The sequence below is a fragment of the Leptonychotes weddellii genome, chromosome 4 (genome assembly GCF_054177405.1).
Source record: "Leptonychotes weddellii isolate Sample4059 chromosome 4, ASM5417740v2, whole genome shotgun sequence".
Taxonomy (NCBI): domain Eukaryota; kingdom Metazoa; phylum Chordata; class Mammalia; order Carnivora; family Phocidae; genus Leptonychotes; species Leptonychotes weddellii.
This window is the reverse complement of record NC_138372.1, coordinates 47,553,336-47,569,244: the sequence shown is the minus strand read 5'-3', so window position 1 is coordinate 47,569,244 and position 15,909 is coordinate 47,553,336. Positions and strand designations below refer to the sequence as shown.

At 42.6% G+C, this 15,909-nt stretch overlaps 1 protein-coding gene across 1 annotated transcript in view; it reads right to left on the bottom strand.

The window, feature by feature from the left end:
- PGM1 (phosphoglucomutase 1) overlaps positions 1 to 9,324 on the bottom strand; it is a 61,307-nt gene extending 51,983 nt beyond the window's left edge. The window contains exon 1 of the mRNA XM_081817082.1: positions 8,850 to 9,324. Within this exon, the coding sequence (XP_081673208.1) occupies positions 8,850 to 9,095 (246 nt within the window). The 5' untranslated portion in view covers positions 9,096 to 9,324. The remainder of the gene's footprint in view (positions 1 to 8,849) is intronic.
- Between the last annotated feature and the right edge of the window lie 6,585 nt (positions 9,325 to 15,909).

Sequence of the window (15,909 nt, the reverse complement as noted above, 5' to 3'; positions counted from 1 at the left end):
AAGCCCTCCACAACAGGAATGCTTGTGCCTTGGTTCCTTTCTAAGATGGTGGTTGGAATAAATGAATAGTCAGGTTCTCTTCCAAAAATCTAGCTCCCTATATAAAGTTGTTTCTGTCTTCTTCTGTAACTCTATCACTTGAAAATGGCTTCGTGGTTTTCACCAGATTTGGAAAGCATGTTTAGGATAGTGAGGACTGCTGAGTGTCCCCCAACATCAGTTATCCCTTTCTGACACCCCCAATGTTTAGCCTGACACATAGCACCCAGAATAAAATGGATATATCCCAGCCTCCTTGCTGCTAGAGGAGGCCTTAGACTAAGTTTTGGCACAGAAGACGTGAGTAAAATTAATGATGTACATTATCGGAGAAAGGTGTGCCTTCATTCCACTTCCTTCCTGTTGCCTGGAATGACCATATGGTGGTAGGCAGGCACCTTGGATCATGCAGATAAGGGCAACTCACCAGGGAAGGCTGAGCAAAAAAGAAAAGAAATACAGAATCCCTTACACAACAGAGCCACCACACCAGCCTAGGACTGCCCACACCCACTCTATTACAGAAAGGGTTCTATTACTATGAGCTTTTATTTTGTTATTTTGTTTAAGTAACTTACTTTTGGATTTCGTTTTCATAGCCAAACCTGTACGTTAACTAATGATAAAATCTGATCTTCTGCACCAGAACAGAAACTAAAATATGCATCAGCATACCTTTTATGCCATGGCAAAATTGTTACCACTGCTACCCTGGAAGGCAGACTACTGGTCAATCAAACCTAGGCAAATGGGAGAAATTAAAAATAGGAGCGGCTGTTGGTTGCTTCTCGCCAGAGTAGAGAGGAGCTCAGGCAACGACTTGCCAGTCCACAGGCAAAAATGAAGATAAAGTGCCACTAAGAGAAATATCTTTGACTGTGGCCTGCAAACTATGTTGCCCAAGTCCAGTAATTTGTGACCTTGTAGAGCTGAGATGACCACTCTTTATGTACCCAAGCTAAGGCAGCTCTCCATGAAGCAGCAGGTGTAGAACAAAGGTCTGTGGCCTCAACTCTTTCCCAGGATTCTTCGCTAGACAATGAAAACTGACCCACCAGCAAAGATCTGATTAAGGATACTGCTTTCTTACTCAGCCTAGCTTTTCCTATCTCAAGGCAGACATCATTGATGGAGACGTCAGAGGAGGGACAGAGCAGAGAGGCCAGAAAATAAAAGCTAAAGTTGTCAGGCTTGGGGCGCCTGGGTGGCTCTTTTGGTTAAGCATCTGACTCTTGATTTAGGCTCAGGTCATGATCGCAGTGTTGTGAGATCAAGCCCCACATCGGGCTCCACACTCAGCATGGAGTCTGCTTGGGATTCTTTCTCTCTCTCAGCCTCTGCCCCTCCCCCCAAGCTCTCTCTCTCGCTTGCTCTCTCTCAAAATAAATAAATAAAATCTTTGGGAAAAAAGTTTTCAGGCTTAAAACCCTATCTATGTGAGAATTTTCCCTGTGGTTATCAGTACATAGAACTGATCAGAATAGGCCAGAAGAAGCCTAATAAGCTTTAGAAGTAATTATACAGTGAAACAAACCAAAAACTTGGTCTGCAAAAGCAACCCCTGCCTTCATACATCCCCCAACTTTCATTAGCAGAAAGCAGGATGCAAAAGCTATGCAGATCCCAAAAAGTCTTAAAACCTATTCCGCAGTGTCCAGGACTAAGTGAGCACTGAGGACAGAGAATAAGAGAGTCCCTCCCAGAGGGCAGAACCAGGGCTCCCTGTAGACCTACTCCATGGTCAGGGCAAAGAGTCTGCACTCCCCACCAGCAGCAGGCTGGTGACTGCTTTACTTATATAATTATGTAAGTATATATATTTGTTGGAAGGAATCTGAGCTGCTGCCACAGGGGAAGAATGATGTGTTTTATGGATGGGAAGAAGAGTGGGACATGGTTATCTGCACGCCCAAAGAGATGACCCATGCAGAGATTTCTACCTGCAACTCCTTTTCTTAAGGTAACAGAACCACCCATTTTTAGCCGGCCACATGCCTCCCAATATAAAGTCTACATATTTTGCCCTTCTTGCAGTAAGTATGGAAAATCTAATCAGTGGATTGTGAATAGCAGTGAAGTGTGCAATTTCCAGACTGTTTAAAGGGAAAAAAACGCTTTGCTCAATCTTTTTCCTGTGCCCACTGGCAGCAATGTGGTTGTAGTTATGGGGGCCCCTGCAGCCAGATGGGCAAAGGCAACACCTTCAAGACAGAAGAGCCGCAAGACTGAAGGAGGGTGGGTCCCACGGATCTACCATACTAGTCCTGGCCTGCGACACCCAGCCTATTTCATGAGACAGAGAAAAACTTCTTCTATTTCATGAGACAGAGAAAAACTTCTATTCAGTTTAATCCACTGCTGTTTTGAGTTTCTGTGACAACACCTTGAACCTATGTAATTGTACACATTTTTGACTTAAAATACAGGCTACACGGGGTACATCAAATTCACATTGGGAGGCAGTTAAAATGTCATCTTCTAGAGCCTCCAAATCTGAGCTATGACAAGACACTGGGCCTTGACGGGAACTCTAACAGAGATTTCAGATATGAACCGAGGAGAAAGCCACAGGGCCCAAGGCTGCATATTGCATGTGCTGAATTATGATTGCTATCCTTCTTATATGTGCAATTCTGAGTAGCAGCGGGAATGTGCAGTGCTACACGGAGTGAGAGGGGGAAAGAGTCAGATTTAGGTCAGTGAAGCTAAGAGAGAGAGGCTCCCGAATTTGGCTAAAATATTTTACATAACAAAGGCTGTAGTGGCTAAGTGTTCCACTCTAAAGAACAGTCCTGTCCATTCCTCCATCTAACCTCTTTCTGCTATGTAGCCCCTCCAATAAAGTGGCCTCTTTTCTGTCCACATATTCTCCACTCTTCAAGACACAATTCACTTTCTATCACTTCTTTCCCCAATCCAGAATGTTCTCTCCTTTATCTGCACTCAACACTTTTTCTAATCCTATTCTTTGCACGGGTATGTATTTCTTGTGTCTTATCTCCACCAAAGATGGCACACTCCAGGATGGAAAAGGACAGTATCCTATTTATCCTGGTATTTAATAACAATTCCAACTCAGAAAGTATAAACAGGGGGAGAACAATCATTCATAAGCCCATCATAAGTAAAGGACTTTTTTTTTTAATAGGAGTTACACCATATTAAAAAGTGACCCAAAGATGATTCTCTGCCAAGTCATCCTTGCCCTAAGGATATCAGGTTTTAAGTAAGGGTAGCAAGGTGCCTCTACCTAACACCAGTTACCTCAGAGTCCCAAAACATTCCCCGTCCTGCCCGGTATTCTTTCATTCCCTTCTCAGAACTCTAGCTAGAAACATGTCCCTTCACCTGTGTTTGTAGTTGGCCTCATGAAAGTTCAGGAAAAGAGTGATCCATCCCAAATGGGAGATAGTGGAGTTCCTCCACTTAAGACTAAGTTCTCAAAGCCCCACTGGTTTGCTTTGAGAACCTGAGACCCTTAATCTCTGTGTCATGTATTTGATGCCCATTTTGGTGCAAGCAGTACCTGACACTAAAAGGGGATCATTTGTTTAATGCACGGGTTCTTAACTGAGGATCCTTAGACCCCACCCCCTAATAGGTCCCTGGGTAGAATTCGATGGGGTCTGTGGAATCTGAATGGCAACATAAACAAAATCTTTGTCTTAACTAACCTCTAAAGGAAATTTAGCATTCCCTTGAATTATGAATTTAGGCAATAAACCACAGAATTATTATTATTACCATTACTAATACCACCTGGGACTTTATCATCAATAGAAATCACATATATTTTCAGGGGTACCTTGGGTGACTCAGTCCGTTAAGCGTTCGACTCTTGATTTCGGCTCAGGTCATGATCTCAGGGTTCTGGGATCCAGCCTCGTGTCAGGCTCAGCAGGGAGTCTGCTTGAGATTCTCTATTTCCCTCTCCCTCTGCCCCTCCCCCCTGCTCATGCTCTCTTTCTAATCTTTAAAAAAAAAATCACAGATATTTTCATATCATAATTATCTCAAAATATTAAGATTACAGATATATCAAAATATCATTTATACTTATCACTATTCTAAAGTAAGATAGTATTAGACCTTCCACTAAATTTTGTTAATGTGTCAATAAAGAAGCATATCTATCTTGCTGTATCACAAATTTGGTTAATATTTTGATAATTTTATTTCCAATACAATTTTTATTTCCTTTGTAATTCTTTATATTTTATTTATTTTAAAATAAAATTATTCTGAGATGGGGTCTGTAGATTAAACAAAGGAATCCAGGGCACAAGAATCCCTGTGAATTGATGAAAGAAAACCTGCTTACTAACAAGCTCTCATGAAAGCATTTATTTTTTTTTTTAAGATTTTATTTATTTATTTAATTGACAGAGAGAGAGAGACAGTGTGAGGGGGAACACAAGTAGGCGGAGTGGGAGAGGGAGAAGCAGGCTTCCCCCTGAGCAGGGAGCCCGGTGCGGGGCTCGATCCCAGGACCCCAGGATCATGACCTGAGCCGAAGGCAGTCGCTTAACCAACTGAGCCACCCAGGCGCCCCATGAAAGCATTTATTTTGCTGATGATAATGATGAACTATCCTTCAAAATATCCAAACATTCATTTACTTGTGACTTCAAATTCTTCCCAATTCCTAAGACTGGTCATTTGCAGATCATTGGGCCCAAGAGCAATTTTTAGAGACTAGGAATGGTTTGAACTGAGTTGTCTGCACTGGTATCTCTTAGACTTCTCAGTAACCGAAGCCCATAAATTCCTTTCTCACTGTGCTAATCTGAGCTAGGTTTTTGGCACTTGAACCCACTGGCTTCTGAGTAACATGGAATCCCTCTATATTGGCTGGGGCCACTGAAGGTAGAGGAAGGTGGGGGACAGTGCCGATATCTATGAAGTGTTAATATCTGCACCAGGTTAGGCCTGATTAACTTAGTGTCCCCACACCAGCAGAACACTGATAACACAAAAGTCCTGCCCCAGGCCCATCCTGAGGTTCCCCCACAAGGGTCATTCAATCAGCTGCCAGGTGAGAAGAGACTACAGGTATTTTAAAACATACTGTTTCATTTAATCCTCAGATTAAATGGTATGTCTCATCATTTCCAACCTTTACAGACAAGGGGGAGGGTGGGGAAGGATCAGAAATCAACTAACTTGCCCAACAGTCTCCAACTCCTATATTTTTACTCTTTCCTGCCTAGAATTCTTCCCCTCGACAAATCCACCTTAGCAATTCCAACTTGCCCTTCAAGCCTCAATTCAGCTACCACTTTTAGTGTTCTAAGACCTCAAAAAGAAACCTCGTACCGTTTTCTGATGCCTTAGGAAACATCTTGCTAATGGGTGCACAGAATAAGTCAAGATAAAGCTCAGAAGCTTAGAGGCACAGTTCAAAGCCCGGGCAGCTTGAAGCTGAGATGCTGAGTGGCTTGGTGGGGCCACTCTTGCTGCTGGGGGTTGGTCCTTGCCAACTCTCTAATGGCTCCCTGCACACCAAATGCTGACCTCTACTTTCACTTTTTGCCTTTTTTCATAAGAGCAAAAGTCCTTTTCAGATTTCTTTTGGTTTGCCATTTGCAAAAACAGGCATTTAACATAGGTCTTTCATAAAAGTGAAGTGGCATAAGACAAACTTTCAAAAAGCAGGGGATACCTCTACAGCCCTCCATGCTCTTCCCCCTTCAGTACCTGGCACATACCCTGAACAGTAACACCTAACGCACTGTACTTCTCTGTTTACTCTTTTTTTTTTTAATTTCATTTATTTACTTGAGAGAGAGAATGAGAGAGAGAGAGATAGAGCACATGAGAGGGGGGAGGGTCAGAGGGGGAAGCAGACTCCCCGCCGAGCAGGGAGCCCGATGCGGGACTCGATCCCAGGACTCCAGGATCATGACCTGAGCCGAAGGCAGTCGCTTAACCAACTGAGCCACCCAGGTGCCCCTCTGTTTACTCTTGTCTACCTCCCCTTCTACACTGTTTTTGCTGAGGGCAGGAATATTTTGTATCCCAAATACTTAGCACAACATAATAAATGTTTAAAGAGAATAAATGCATTGGTCACCCACTATACACTGGCTTTAAGTGCTGGAATTTGCTTATTTCTTTTTTGAAGATTTTATTTATTTGTCAGAGAGAGAGAGCACAAGCAGGGGGGGCGGCAGGCAGAGGGAGAAGCAGACTCCCCACTGAGCAGGGAGCCTGATGTGGGACTCGATCCCAGGACCCTGGGATCATGACCGGAGCTGAAGGCAGATGCTTAACGGACTGAGCCACCCAGGTGTCCCGGTATTTGCTTAACTTAAAGTGTATTCCTCACCCTTCACAATTCAGGGCAATTAAACAAAGACTCACTGAAAGTTACACTGTCCTAGGTACTACAAATACAGATAAAACCAGACCCTGTGTTAAAGAAGTTTACTTTCTAGGGGGTAGTGTCACATGTAAAGATTATTTCACTGGGATTTTATTAAACTATTCTAGAGGTATCTATGAGAAAGGAGTACTTCACAAGGGAATGAAAGTGGCAGAGAAAGGTTTCTGGGGAAAGTTTTTGGAAGATGCTACCTCAATTGATTCACACCATAAGAGACAAGTAGCATGCTTAAATCCCTGGTGAGGAGAGAGAGAGAGACAGAGGGAACAAAATCAGAGAGCAGAAAGCTGAGGGCAGAAACCTAGGGAACAGCTAGGGTGTGCACAGGGCAAGCAGTCCAGGAAGGAACTCTCAAAAAGTGTGAGTAGAATCAGGAGAGTGAGCAAGGCAAGGGAAGGAGGACTTTAAAAATGCAAAACCTGTAGTGCCAAAGGCAACAAAAGGCCAAATAAGGCCTAAAAAAGTATTCAATGGATTTAGCAACTAGAAAGTCATTAGTAACCTTGGCAAGAGCGATTCTGGTGGAGTGGTGGAGGAAGCAGAAGCCAGACTGCAGTGAGATGGTAAGTGAATGGGTAAAAAATCAGTGGTGGCCACTGGCCAAAAAGGGGAAAAGCAATAGGGCAGTAGCTAAAAGGGGATGAGGTTTTAAGAACCTATTTTTTTAGTCCTAGCCTAACTTTTTCCTTTCCACCCCACATTACTCCCAAATGGACAACTTTCCATTTGGACCTCTAAAATTCCCACTATGCTGTCAGCAAGCTCCTTAAGGACGAGTCTTGTGTCTGAATTGTCTCTTTATTGCACACATTTCTCTGCACATGGTATAGGTTCAATCTTTGTTGAATGAATGAATGAATGAAATGTATATTCCACACGGGTGATAAGGAATTGAAGGGCTCTACTGGGATACAGCTATTGTTCGCTCTTCTTTCAAGGGAATTTGGGTTGTCTGAAAACTCAAGAGCATCTGCTATCCAGAGGACCTTCTCTCCTTGATGCTTATAAATGTTTGACCCAGGGAGGCAGATGTAGATGGGACCCAGGTTAGAATTTACAGACTACCAGAAAATAGATCTTTATAGATTCAAGGGTCCCTTTATTCCCGGAAGTTGGAACTGGCAGGTCAATGTTAGATTCTGGGTACTGCCACTGCAGTTCCTCTTTAACCTGCCTGGGCTTCAGTTTTCTCACTGGCAACTTGAAGATGCCCATAATAGCATCGACCTCTTCAGGCCGCAGCATAAATGAGATACCACATGTTTAGTGCTTTTCACAGTGCTTGGCAAACTGACACTTATATGTTAAAGATAAAGTACTACTAAAATGAATAAAAATATTACTAAAGGGAATGAGTTCCAGAAAAGCTGGGTAGAAGTCAAAGCTTATTTTAAATACAGAAAGAAAAACTCGTTAGAAAACTTTTTCCAAAAGTGAATGAATAACCAGCCCCAACTTACCTATTTTATAAATTCACCTTTTCATTTATCAGGTTTACTTAAAAATCTATTTCAGAGTTTCACCTATCCGAGCGGACCTGTCCATAAAGTCAGTTAACGGTCCTTAGCTGGTGGGGAAAGTGGGGAGGGGGATGAGCCAAGGTGTTGCATTAATTTCCTGGCCAGCCTCTAGGGCTTGCGTAAGAGTGCCCTTGGGTATGCAGTTTCTGTTCTAATGAAAATTCATCTCCAACTCCTGGATGGAACAGATCTAGAAGCACCGCCGGTGCAAAGCCGTTTCAAAAGCCTGCGCCCCAGCAAGCAGGCCGTGCAAGGGCAGGAACTCTGTCCCAATACAAACGAGGGTGTGGGGAGCGAGACTGTGCAACCTCCTTCTCAGCCCCGAGGGCCTCACGCACCAGCTGGGCGGGCGCTCCCACCACCCCTGCCCCACGGCCACGGGCTCCCTGCCACTGGGAAGCGCCAGTCCCAGACGAGAATAGCAGGCAAACGGGCGGGATGCGAGGGGTTCTGAGCAGGGCAGAGGCCGTCTAACCTTTCCGGGTTAAGGTGATTGCACACTGCGCTGAAACGGTATCTTCAAGTCACAGGAAAGGTGAATGTAAATGTCAAAGGCCTCAGCAGGAGGAGGGGAGGGGAGGGGAGGGGAAAGGAGGAGGAGAAAGAAGGGCGGGGCAGGAGGCGGAGGGTCGGTCCTCCCAAGGTCAAGTCCCGTTCGCCCGCCTCCGGGGAGTCGACCGAGCAGCTCGGCGGAGCCCCGTGGCCACCTTCCAGCACACAGAGACCTCCGCAGGGCCTGCGGGCCGGGAAGAGCGAGCGCAGAGAGGCGGGGGTGGAGACTGGGGCGGCCGCGCGCGGAAGTGGCCGGGCCGAGCGCAGCGGAGGGCGGGCGGGCGACACCGGCCGCACGTCGCGCACGGCCCAGCGCCGGGCGCACGCCACGGAGAAGTCGGCGGGTCCCTTACCCCGTTGGCGGCGGCGATGCGGACGATGAGCTGGATGGCCTCCTTCATGTAGAACCTGCCGTCCCCGCCCACCACCAAGGTGGCCTCCTGCCGCTGCGCCGGCTCCACGGTGGAGATGATACTCTGGATGAAATTCTCCGCGTAGTTGGTGCTGCTCTGAAACACCTTCACCCGCTTCCGCAGCCCGCTCGTGCCCGGCTTCTGGTCCGGGTACGCCTGGGTCTTAACCGTCACAATCTTCACCATGGTGGCGACTCGCTTCCTGGGGCCGGAGCGGACTCTGCTAACCGAGGGCGGCCGGAGCTGTGGCTGCAGCTGCTCTGGGGTGAGGGCTCGGACCGGGTAGGGGCAACGCCAGCTCTCTCGCCTGAGCTCGGCCCTCCTCCTTAAAGGAACAGAGGACAGGGCCCTCCCTCCGCCGCTGGCCCCACTTTCCAGGTCGGTGGGGTAGGGCAAAGGAAGAGCCCACCTCCGCGCCTCTAGTGCAGTGGGTGGAGCCTCTCTCATTTCCCCATCCCACCCCACACCCCGTAAGCCAATCCACTATAAAATGAAATCTGCAGCTCCTCCCCTAAATGGAAGAGCAGAACCTGGGTAGGGAGTCTGTCATAGGGCAAGAGTTGGAGAGGGAGTGGGAACATTGCAGAGTATAATGATTTCCTGTGGTTTGACTAGAGTATCATGTGTAAATAACTTTCTGGAAACCTGTTCTTAGGGATAAAAGTGCCAGCCTTAGGTAGATTCATGACTCCTTATTCTTTATATTCTCCAAATATTAGGGTATTTGTATCAGAAAAATGAGTCAACTCCCAAGGTCTAATTCGACCTACTACTTTCCCTGCGTTTACTGATGGACCAAACGCTTTACTTGCATGGTTAGGGTGGATATACTGATAACTAAGGTTTATTGAATGTAATGTTTCTAATCCTTACTAAAGTACAAGTTTTATTTTTCCCTATTTCATGCTTACAACTGAGATTCAAAAAATCAAATGGCTTGTCTAGCCACAGAGATAAGTATACGCAGGAGGCCAATTCAGGTGGGTGTGGCTCCAAAACCAGGACTCTCACCATGATTTGCCTGCCATGTCACCAGGTTTGATAACTAGGAAATGTACAGGGAGGCCTTGATAAATATAGGTACAAATATAAGGTAAGGCTGAGTATAATTCATCATCAAAATAAGCCAGTTATTCATGTAATAGAAATTTGGTGAAGAGATGAAGGAGGACTGAAAGAGTTCATGGAGGATAGAGAGTCAACAAAAGAGACTTGATTATTAAGTAGGAATATTGATACTTTCCTTTTGGTTTAGCATCCCCCTTGATTTGTTGGGAGTGACTGTCTGCTCTGCTCAGGAAGTGTGTCATTTCTAGAAAAGCCACAGCTTTCCCACCCCCTGCTTATGAGATGTGTGACCTGGAGAAAGTAACTATGGGCATCCATCTCTTTACTGTAAAATGAACATAAAACCTACCTTAGAGAGTTTCTGCAAGAATTAATGGGGGTTTGTATGTCTGTATTTCTCAATCATGGATACACAGTGTAATCACCTGAGACAGTTTTGAAACTACCCAGGCTCCAGTCCAAACAGATTAAATCATAATCAGCTGATGTAAGTAAATCACCTAGCATGGTGCCTGAAACATAACAGCCCTCAAAAAATATCAGGCCCCCTTCCCTAATTCCAAAACTAGAATTTATCTTTAGCCTGTGAATTTGAGTCTGTTCATGCCCCTTTAATGGTTAATTGGTATATCTTGATCAAACAGAGAGCCTGACAGATGCATATAGCTGCTGATTCTCAGACTTCAAGTGTTTATATAGGTGTTATATAGATATAAGTATGGGGTTTTTTGTTTGTTTGTTTTTAAGTAGGCTCCACATCCAACGTGGGGCTTGAACTCATGACCTCGAGATCAAGAGTCACATGCTCTGCCTACTGAGCCAGCCAGGCACCCCTGTATGAGTTTCAGGGGCAAATAATATGTGAAAACTGAATCCTGGACTGCTGTTAATGATTTCTAATATTTACACAGAAGGGCACAAAGCTTCACAGAGCAGTATCATCTTGTGAATTAAGTACTATAAACCACCTCATTTTATAAACTAGAGAACTGAGGGTAGAATGATGAATGTAATCAAAGTACCTAACTCTACAAAATGAAAATATAGCATAGAATCACAGTCTTAGAAATACCTACTTCATAGTTGTGTGGATTCATTTAGATACTGAATATAGAGTTCCTAGCATAGTACTAATAAGTACTCAGTAAATGATAATTGATTATTATAAAGTGGTAGGTTCAAATTCAGATCTCATGTTCTCTATATTCTTCATTATCTTTGGAGCTAGGATGGGGCTTTCCGTTTAAGAGGATTTGTTCCATACTTCTTTCACCTCTGAAGTTGTAATAATTAGGGGTGCCTGGATGAGCCCCAGATGGTCTCAGTCAAACAAAACAGAAGAAGAATTCTAGAAAGGGGCACCTGGGTGGCTCAGTCCGGTTAAGCATCTGCCTTCGGCTCAGGTCATGATCCCAGGCTCCTTGCTTGGTGGGGAGCCTACTTCTCCCTCTCCCTCTGCCTGCCGCTCCCCCTGCTTGTTCTCTCTCTCTATCAAATAAATTTAAAAAAAAAAAAAAGGCTAGAAAAATATATTTCCTGAACACCTAACTCTATGGACTGAGATTTCTCTCTGCTCATAGGAATATAAGTCTCTGCCACCAGGGCAGAATGAAGTTTTGAAAACATGGTTATAAAAAAAAGTTGTCTTTCTTGCACAGTTAGATTATGGTGAGATGTGTACCCCTTTCATCTGTTTTCGGATTCATTTTATTCATGTCCATATAGTATATCTAATTTCATTAATCCTAATAAAAATACAAGATATAGTCAGATTTATTAAAAGTTATTCTAACTCACAATTACTTATAATATACCTTAAGTAAATAGTATAAATAAAAGAAATAAAATTATATATACAGTAGTATCCCACTTAAGTGTTTTATTTAAGAAACATACACACACAGGGGTGCCTGGCTGGCTCAGTCAGTAGAACATACAACTCTTGATCTCGGGGTTATATGTTCAAGCCCCATGTTGGGTAGAGAGATTACTTAAAATCTTTAAAGAAAAAAAAAAAACACACATGCAAAGGAGTAGAAGGAAATCTATCAAGATATATAACAGTGATCCTTTGGGTTTTGAGAGAGGGTATTTTTATATTCTCCTTTATGCTTTATCTAGATTTTTCATGCTTTCTATGGAGAATCTGTATTGTTTCTATAAACAATTTCTACACCTGAAACTAATATTGCACTGTGTTAACTAGCTGGAATCTAAATAAAAACTTGGGGAGGGGGGAAGAAACGACACTATGTGGGGGAAAACCCCACTATTTGTTTTCTTTTTAGTACCTCTTTTAAGTAGTAATTCTCATGGTGTTTCACTGATAAGTTATCCTTTATCCTTTAGATGGTATGCATTCATTCATGCATTGATTCATTCATTTCACAAATATGTGTTGTACTTCTGCTAAGCGCCAGCTCTTTGAGAGGTGTTAGGTGAACAAGTCAGAATGGTCCTTGGTCTCATAGAGCTTGCAATATGTTGGAGGAAACAGATACTGAAAGCCAATCATGATTGTGAGAAGTACTACAAAGAAGTATGGGTGCTGCCAGAATGTAGATAGGAGGAACTATCATTGGAGGGAGACAGGGAAGATGCCCAGGAGAGAGTGATATATAACCTGAGGACTGTAAGGGTAAGTAGTATTTGGCCAAGTGAGAAGGAAGGAAAACCACTTCATTCCAGGGGAGGGAACATTAAGGGAGAAGATTTGAAAGTAAGAAGGAAATATATTGTCACTGAAGATTTAAAAGGCAGCCAGTATAACAGGAGCATAGAAACTGAGGGGTAGAGTGGAAAGCCTGATCACATCAGGCTTCTAGATGGTGTCAAGCATTGCAGTCTTTATCATGACAGCAATGAGCAACCAAAGGTTTTTTGTTTTAATTGCAGTAAAATATACACAACATAAAAATTACTACTTTAACCATTTTTAAGTGTAAATTCAGTAGCATTAAGTACATTTACATTGTTGTGCAAACTATAACAACAATCTACCTCCAGAACTTTTTCTGTCATCCCAAACTGAAACTCTATACCCATTAAACAATAACACCCCATTTCTCCTTCACTTGGCTCTTGGAAACCACTATTCTACTTTCTATCTCTATTAATTTGACTATTCTATTCTCAGATAAGTGGAATCATACAATATTTGTCCTTTTGGTCTGGCTTATTTCATTTAGCATAGTGTCTTCAGGGTTCATCCCTGTCGTAGCATGCCAAAAGGGTTTTAAACAGGAATACTGCAGTCACAATAACATTTTTAAGTGATCACTCTGGCTGCCTTGTGAAAGAATGAAAGGAAAAAAATGAAGTGAAACCAGATAGGGGGAAATGGTAGGCTGTACTAGGTCAAAGTCAATGGAGATGGACAGAAGTGAATAGGTTCAAGATAGTTTCAGAAAGTGGAGTCAGGGCGCCTGGGTGGCTCAGTTGTTAAGCGTCTGCCTTCGGCTCAGGTCATGATCCCAGGGTCCTGGGATCGAGTCCCACATTGGGCTCCCTGCTCGGCGGGAAGCCTGCTTCTCCCTCTCCCACTCCCCCTGCTTGTGTTCCTGCTCTCACTGTCTCTCTCTCTGTCAAATAAATAAATAAAATCTTTAAAAAAAAAAAGTGGAGTCAGCAGCTGATAGGTTATACATATAGGGTGAGTGAAAAGGAGTAGTGCCTACTAGCAATTTGAGACTGGGACTATTATAAGAAATATGGGGTGGGAGGGTGGTACAGTATGATCATGAGTTGTTTTGGACACATAAGTTTGAGGTTTCTGTCATGCATCCAAAAGGAGGTACAGAAAGAAGTGTTATAGAGGTCTAGAGCTTAGAAAAGAGACATGGCAGAGTGATATGAATTTATAATCCGTTAGCATATAGATAGCATTTGAAAATTTGAGAATGAATGAGATCATTAGGGAGAGAATACAGAGTACAGAAAAAAAAAAAAAGAAAGAAGTCTGTCACTGAGGCCTGAGAAATCCAACATTTAAAGGCCAGTAACTGCCATGTGAAAAAGTTAAGCTTTTCTACCTCTGAAAGAGAATTTCTTTAGGAACATCAATCCAGCAGGAAGATTTAAATGTTTCTTCTATAAGCCATCCAGCTTTCCATAAACCTGAGCTCAAATCTACTAGGTTACATTTAAAGCCAAGGAAGATCTACTTCTTCAGCAAGTTAATAATATGTCATTTAGGAGTCTTCCTACAAGTTCAGAATTTTGTCAGGTTTCATCTAGGTTAAAAAAAAAAAAAAGCAGTTGGCAATTCTGTAAAAAGCTTTAATGATTTCTCTGTCTACATATACAAATATGTATAAATGGGAGGTAGGTTAAGTCCTGGCTAAATAAATGTACAATGCTTGGTCAATCCCATTTCCAAATATAGTGTTCATTGAAGACAGCTTTACCTTCATCATCTACAAATCATCATTTGCATTCCAACTATAGTGATTTAAAGAAATATGTTTATCATAGCATATCAATCTCTGATAAATGCAACAAATAACAAATGGCATTCATATGCAATTTATAATGAAAAAAGACTTCTGGAATTTATAATGGAAACACTGGACGGTGACGTGAGTGATCTAGTGGCATTAGCCATTAGCAGTTATTAGTTACATGGCTCATACAGAAACCGATTATTAAAATATATGAAAAGTGGCATGCCTGGGTGGCTCAGTCAGTTCAGTGTCTGCTTTGGGTTCAGGTCATGATCCCCAGGTCCTGGGATCGAGCCCCACATCGGGCTCCCTGCTCCACAGGAAGCCTGCTTCTCCCTCTACCTCTGCCTGCCGCTCCCCCTGCTTGTGCTCTCTGTCAAATAAATAAAATCTTTAAAGAAAAATTAAAATAAATAAAATATACTGAAAAATAATTAACATGTAGACAAAGCTTTAGAAAGCACCTATATTGTTCAAAACAAAACAAAACACAATGTTATATTTGTGAACACTCAACTTCCTGTCTGGTGGTGTCAAGCAATGGTTGAAGAATCTATACTGAGGAATTTTACTGGGATAGTCTCCAGTTTAGGCCAAGAATGGTTGCCCAAATCTCTCTTTTTTTTTTCTTTTTAAGATTTTATTTATTTGTCAGAGATAGAGCACAAGCAGGGGGAGTGTCAGGCAGAGAGAGAAGCAGGCTCCTTGCCAAGTAAGGAGCCCAATGTGGGACACTATCTGAAGACCCCAGGATCATGACCTGAGCTGAAGGCAGACCCTTAACCAACGGAGCCACCCAGGCATCCCCCAAATATCTCTGCTACCCAAGAGTTCTACTAGGCCTTAAAGGTGGTCTCTCAATTAAGAGAGCTCTGAGAGAATAGGTAAATTATAGATAATCTCTTACAAGAATTTTCAATTATTTGTAGCTGGCAAATAACTAATTGATGATTCCATATCAATCCATACAAATTAATGCTGAGCAATATTGCAAATGTCATGTTAGTTCATTTGTTAAACCCAAATCACAGGTTCTTCCTGGCTGCAGATTTTGTTCATTATGTTAAATTTTGATTTATTTGTAACTTACTGAAACAACTAGTTCCTACATATGGAAGCAATATGAAACCATTTAATGTCTTTTCTATTTGTATCCATAAGTCATTCAGGTGTTTAAAACTTTTATTTGAATAAAAGTTCATGGATATCTGGAGTCTCTGATTCTGAAATTAAGTTTGTTCCTGTGCCAAAATAATAATAGTTTCTGAACTCATGTTTCAGTGTCAAATGGTTATTCATGAAGCTATATGTGAAAAAGATTGATATATAATAAATGGGGCTTTTCCCTTAGAATTCATTTTTGGAATCTACTATAAAGGATATCAGTCTGAATTAATTTATATGAATATTTTATATGCAAATATTAATATTTCAAATGGCAAAAAGATAAGATTTTTAAAAATACAGATTATGAAGGACATTTTTTAAGA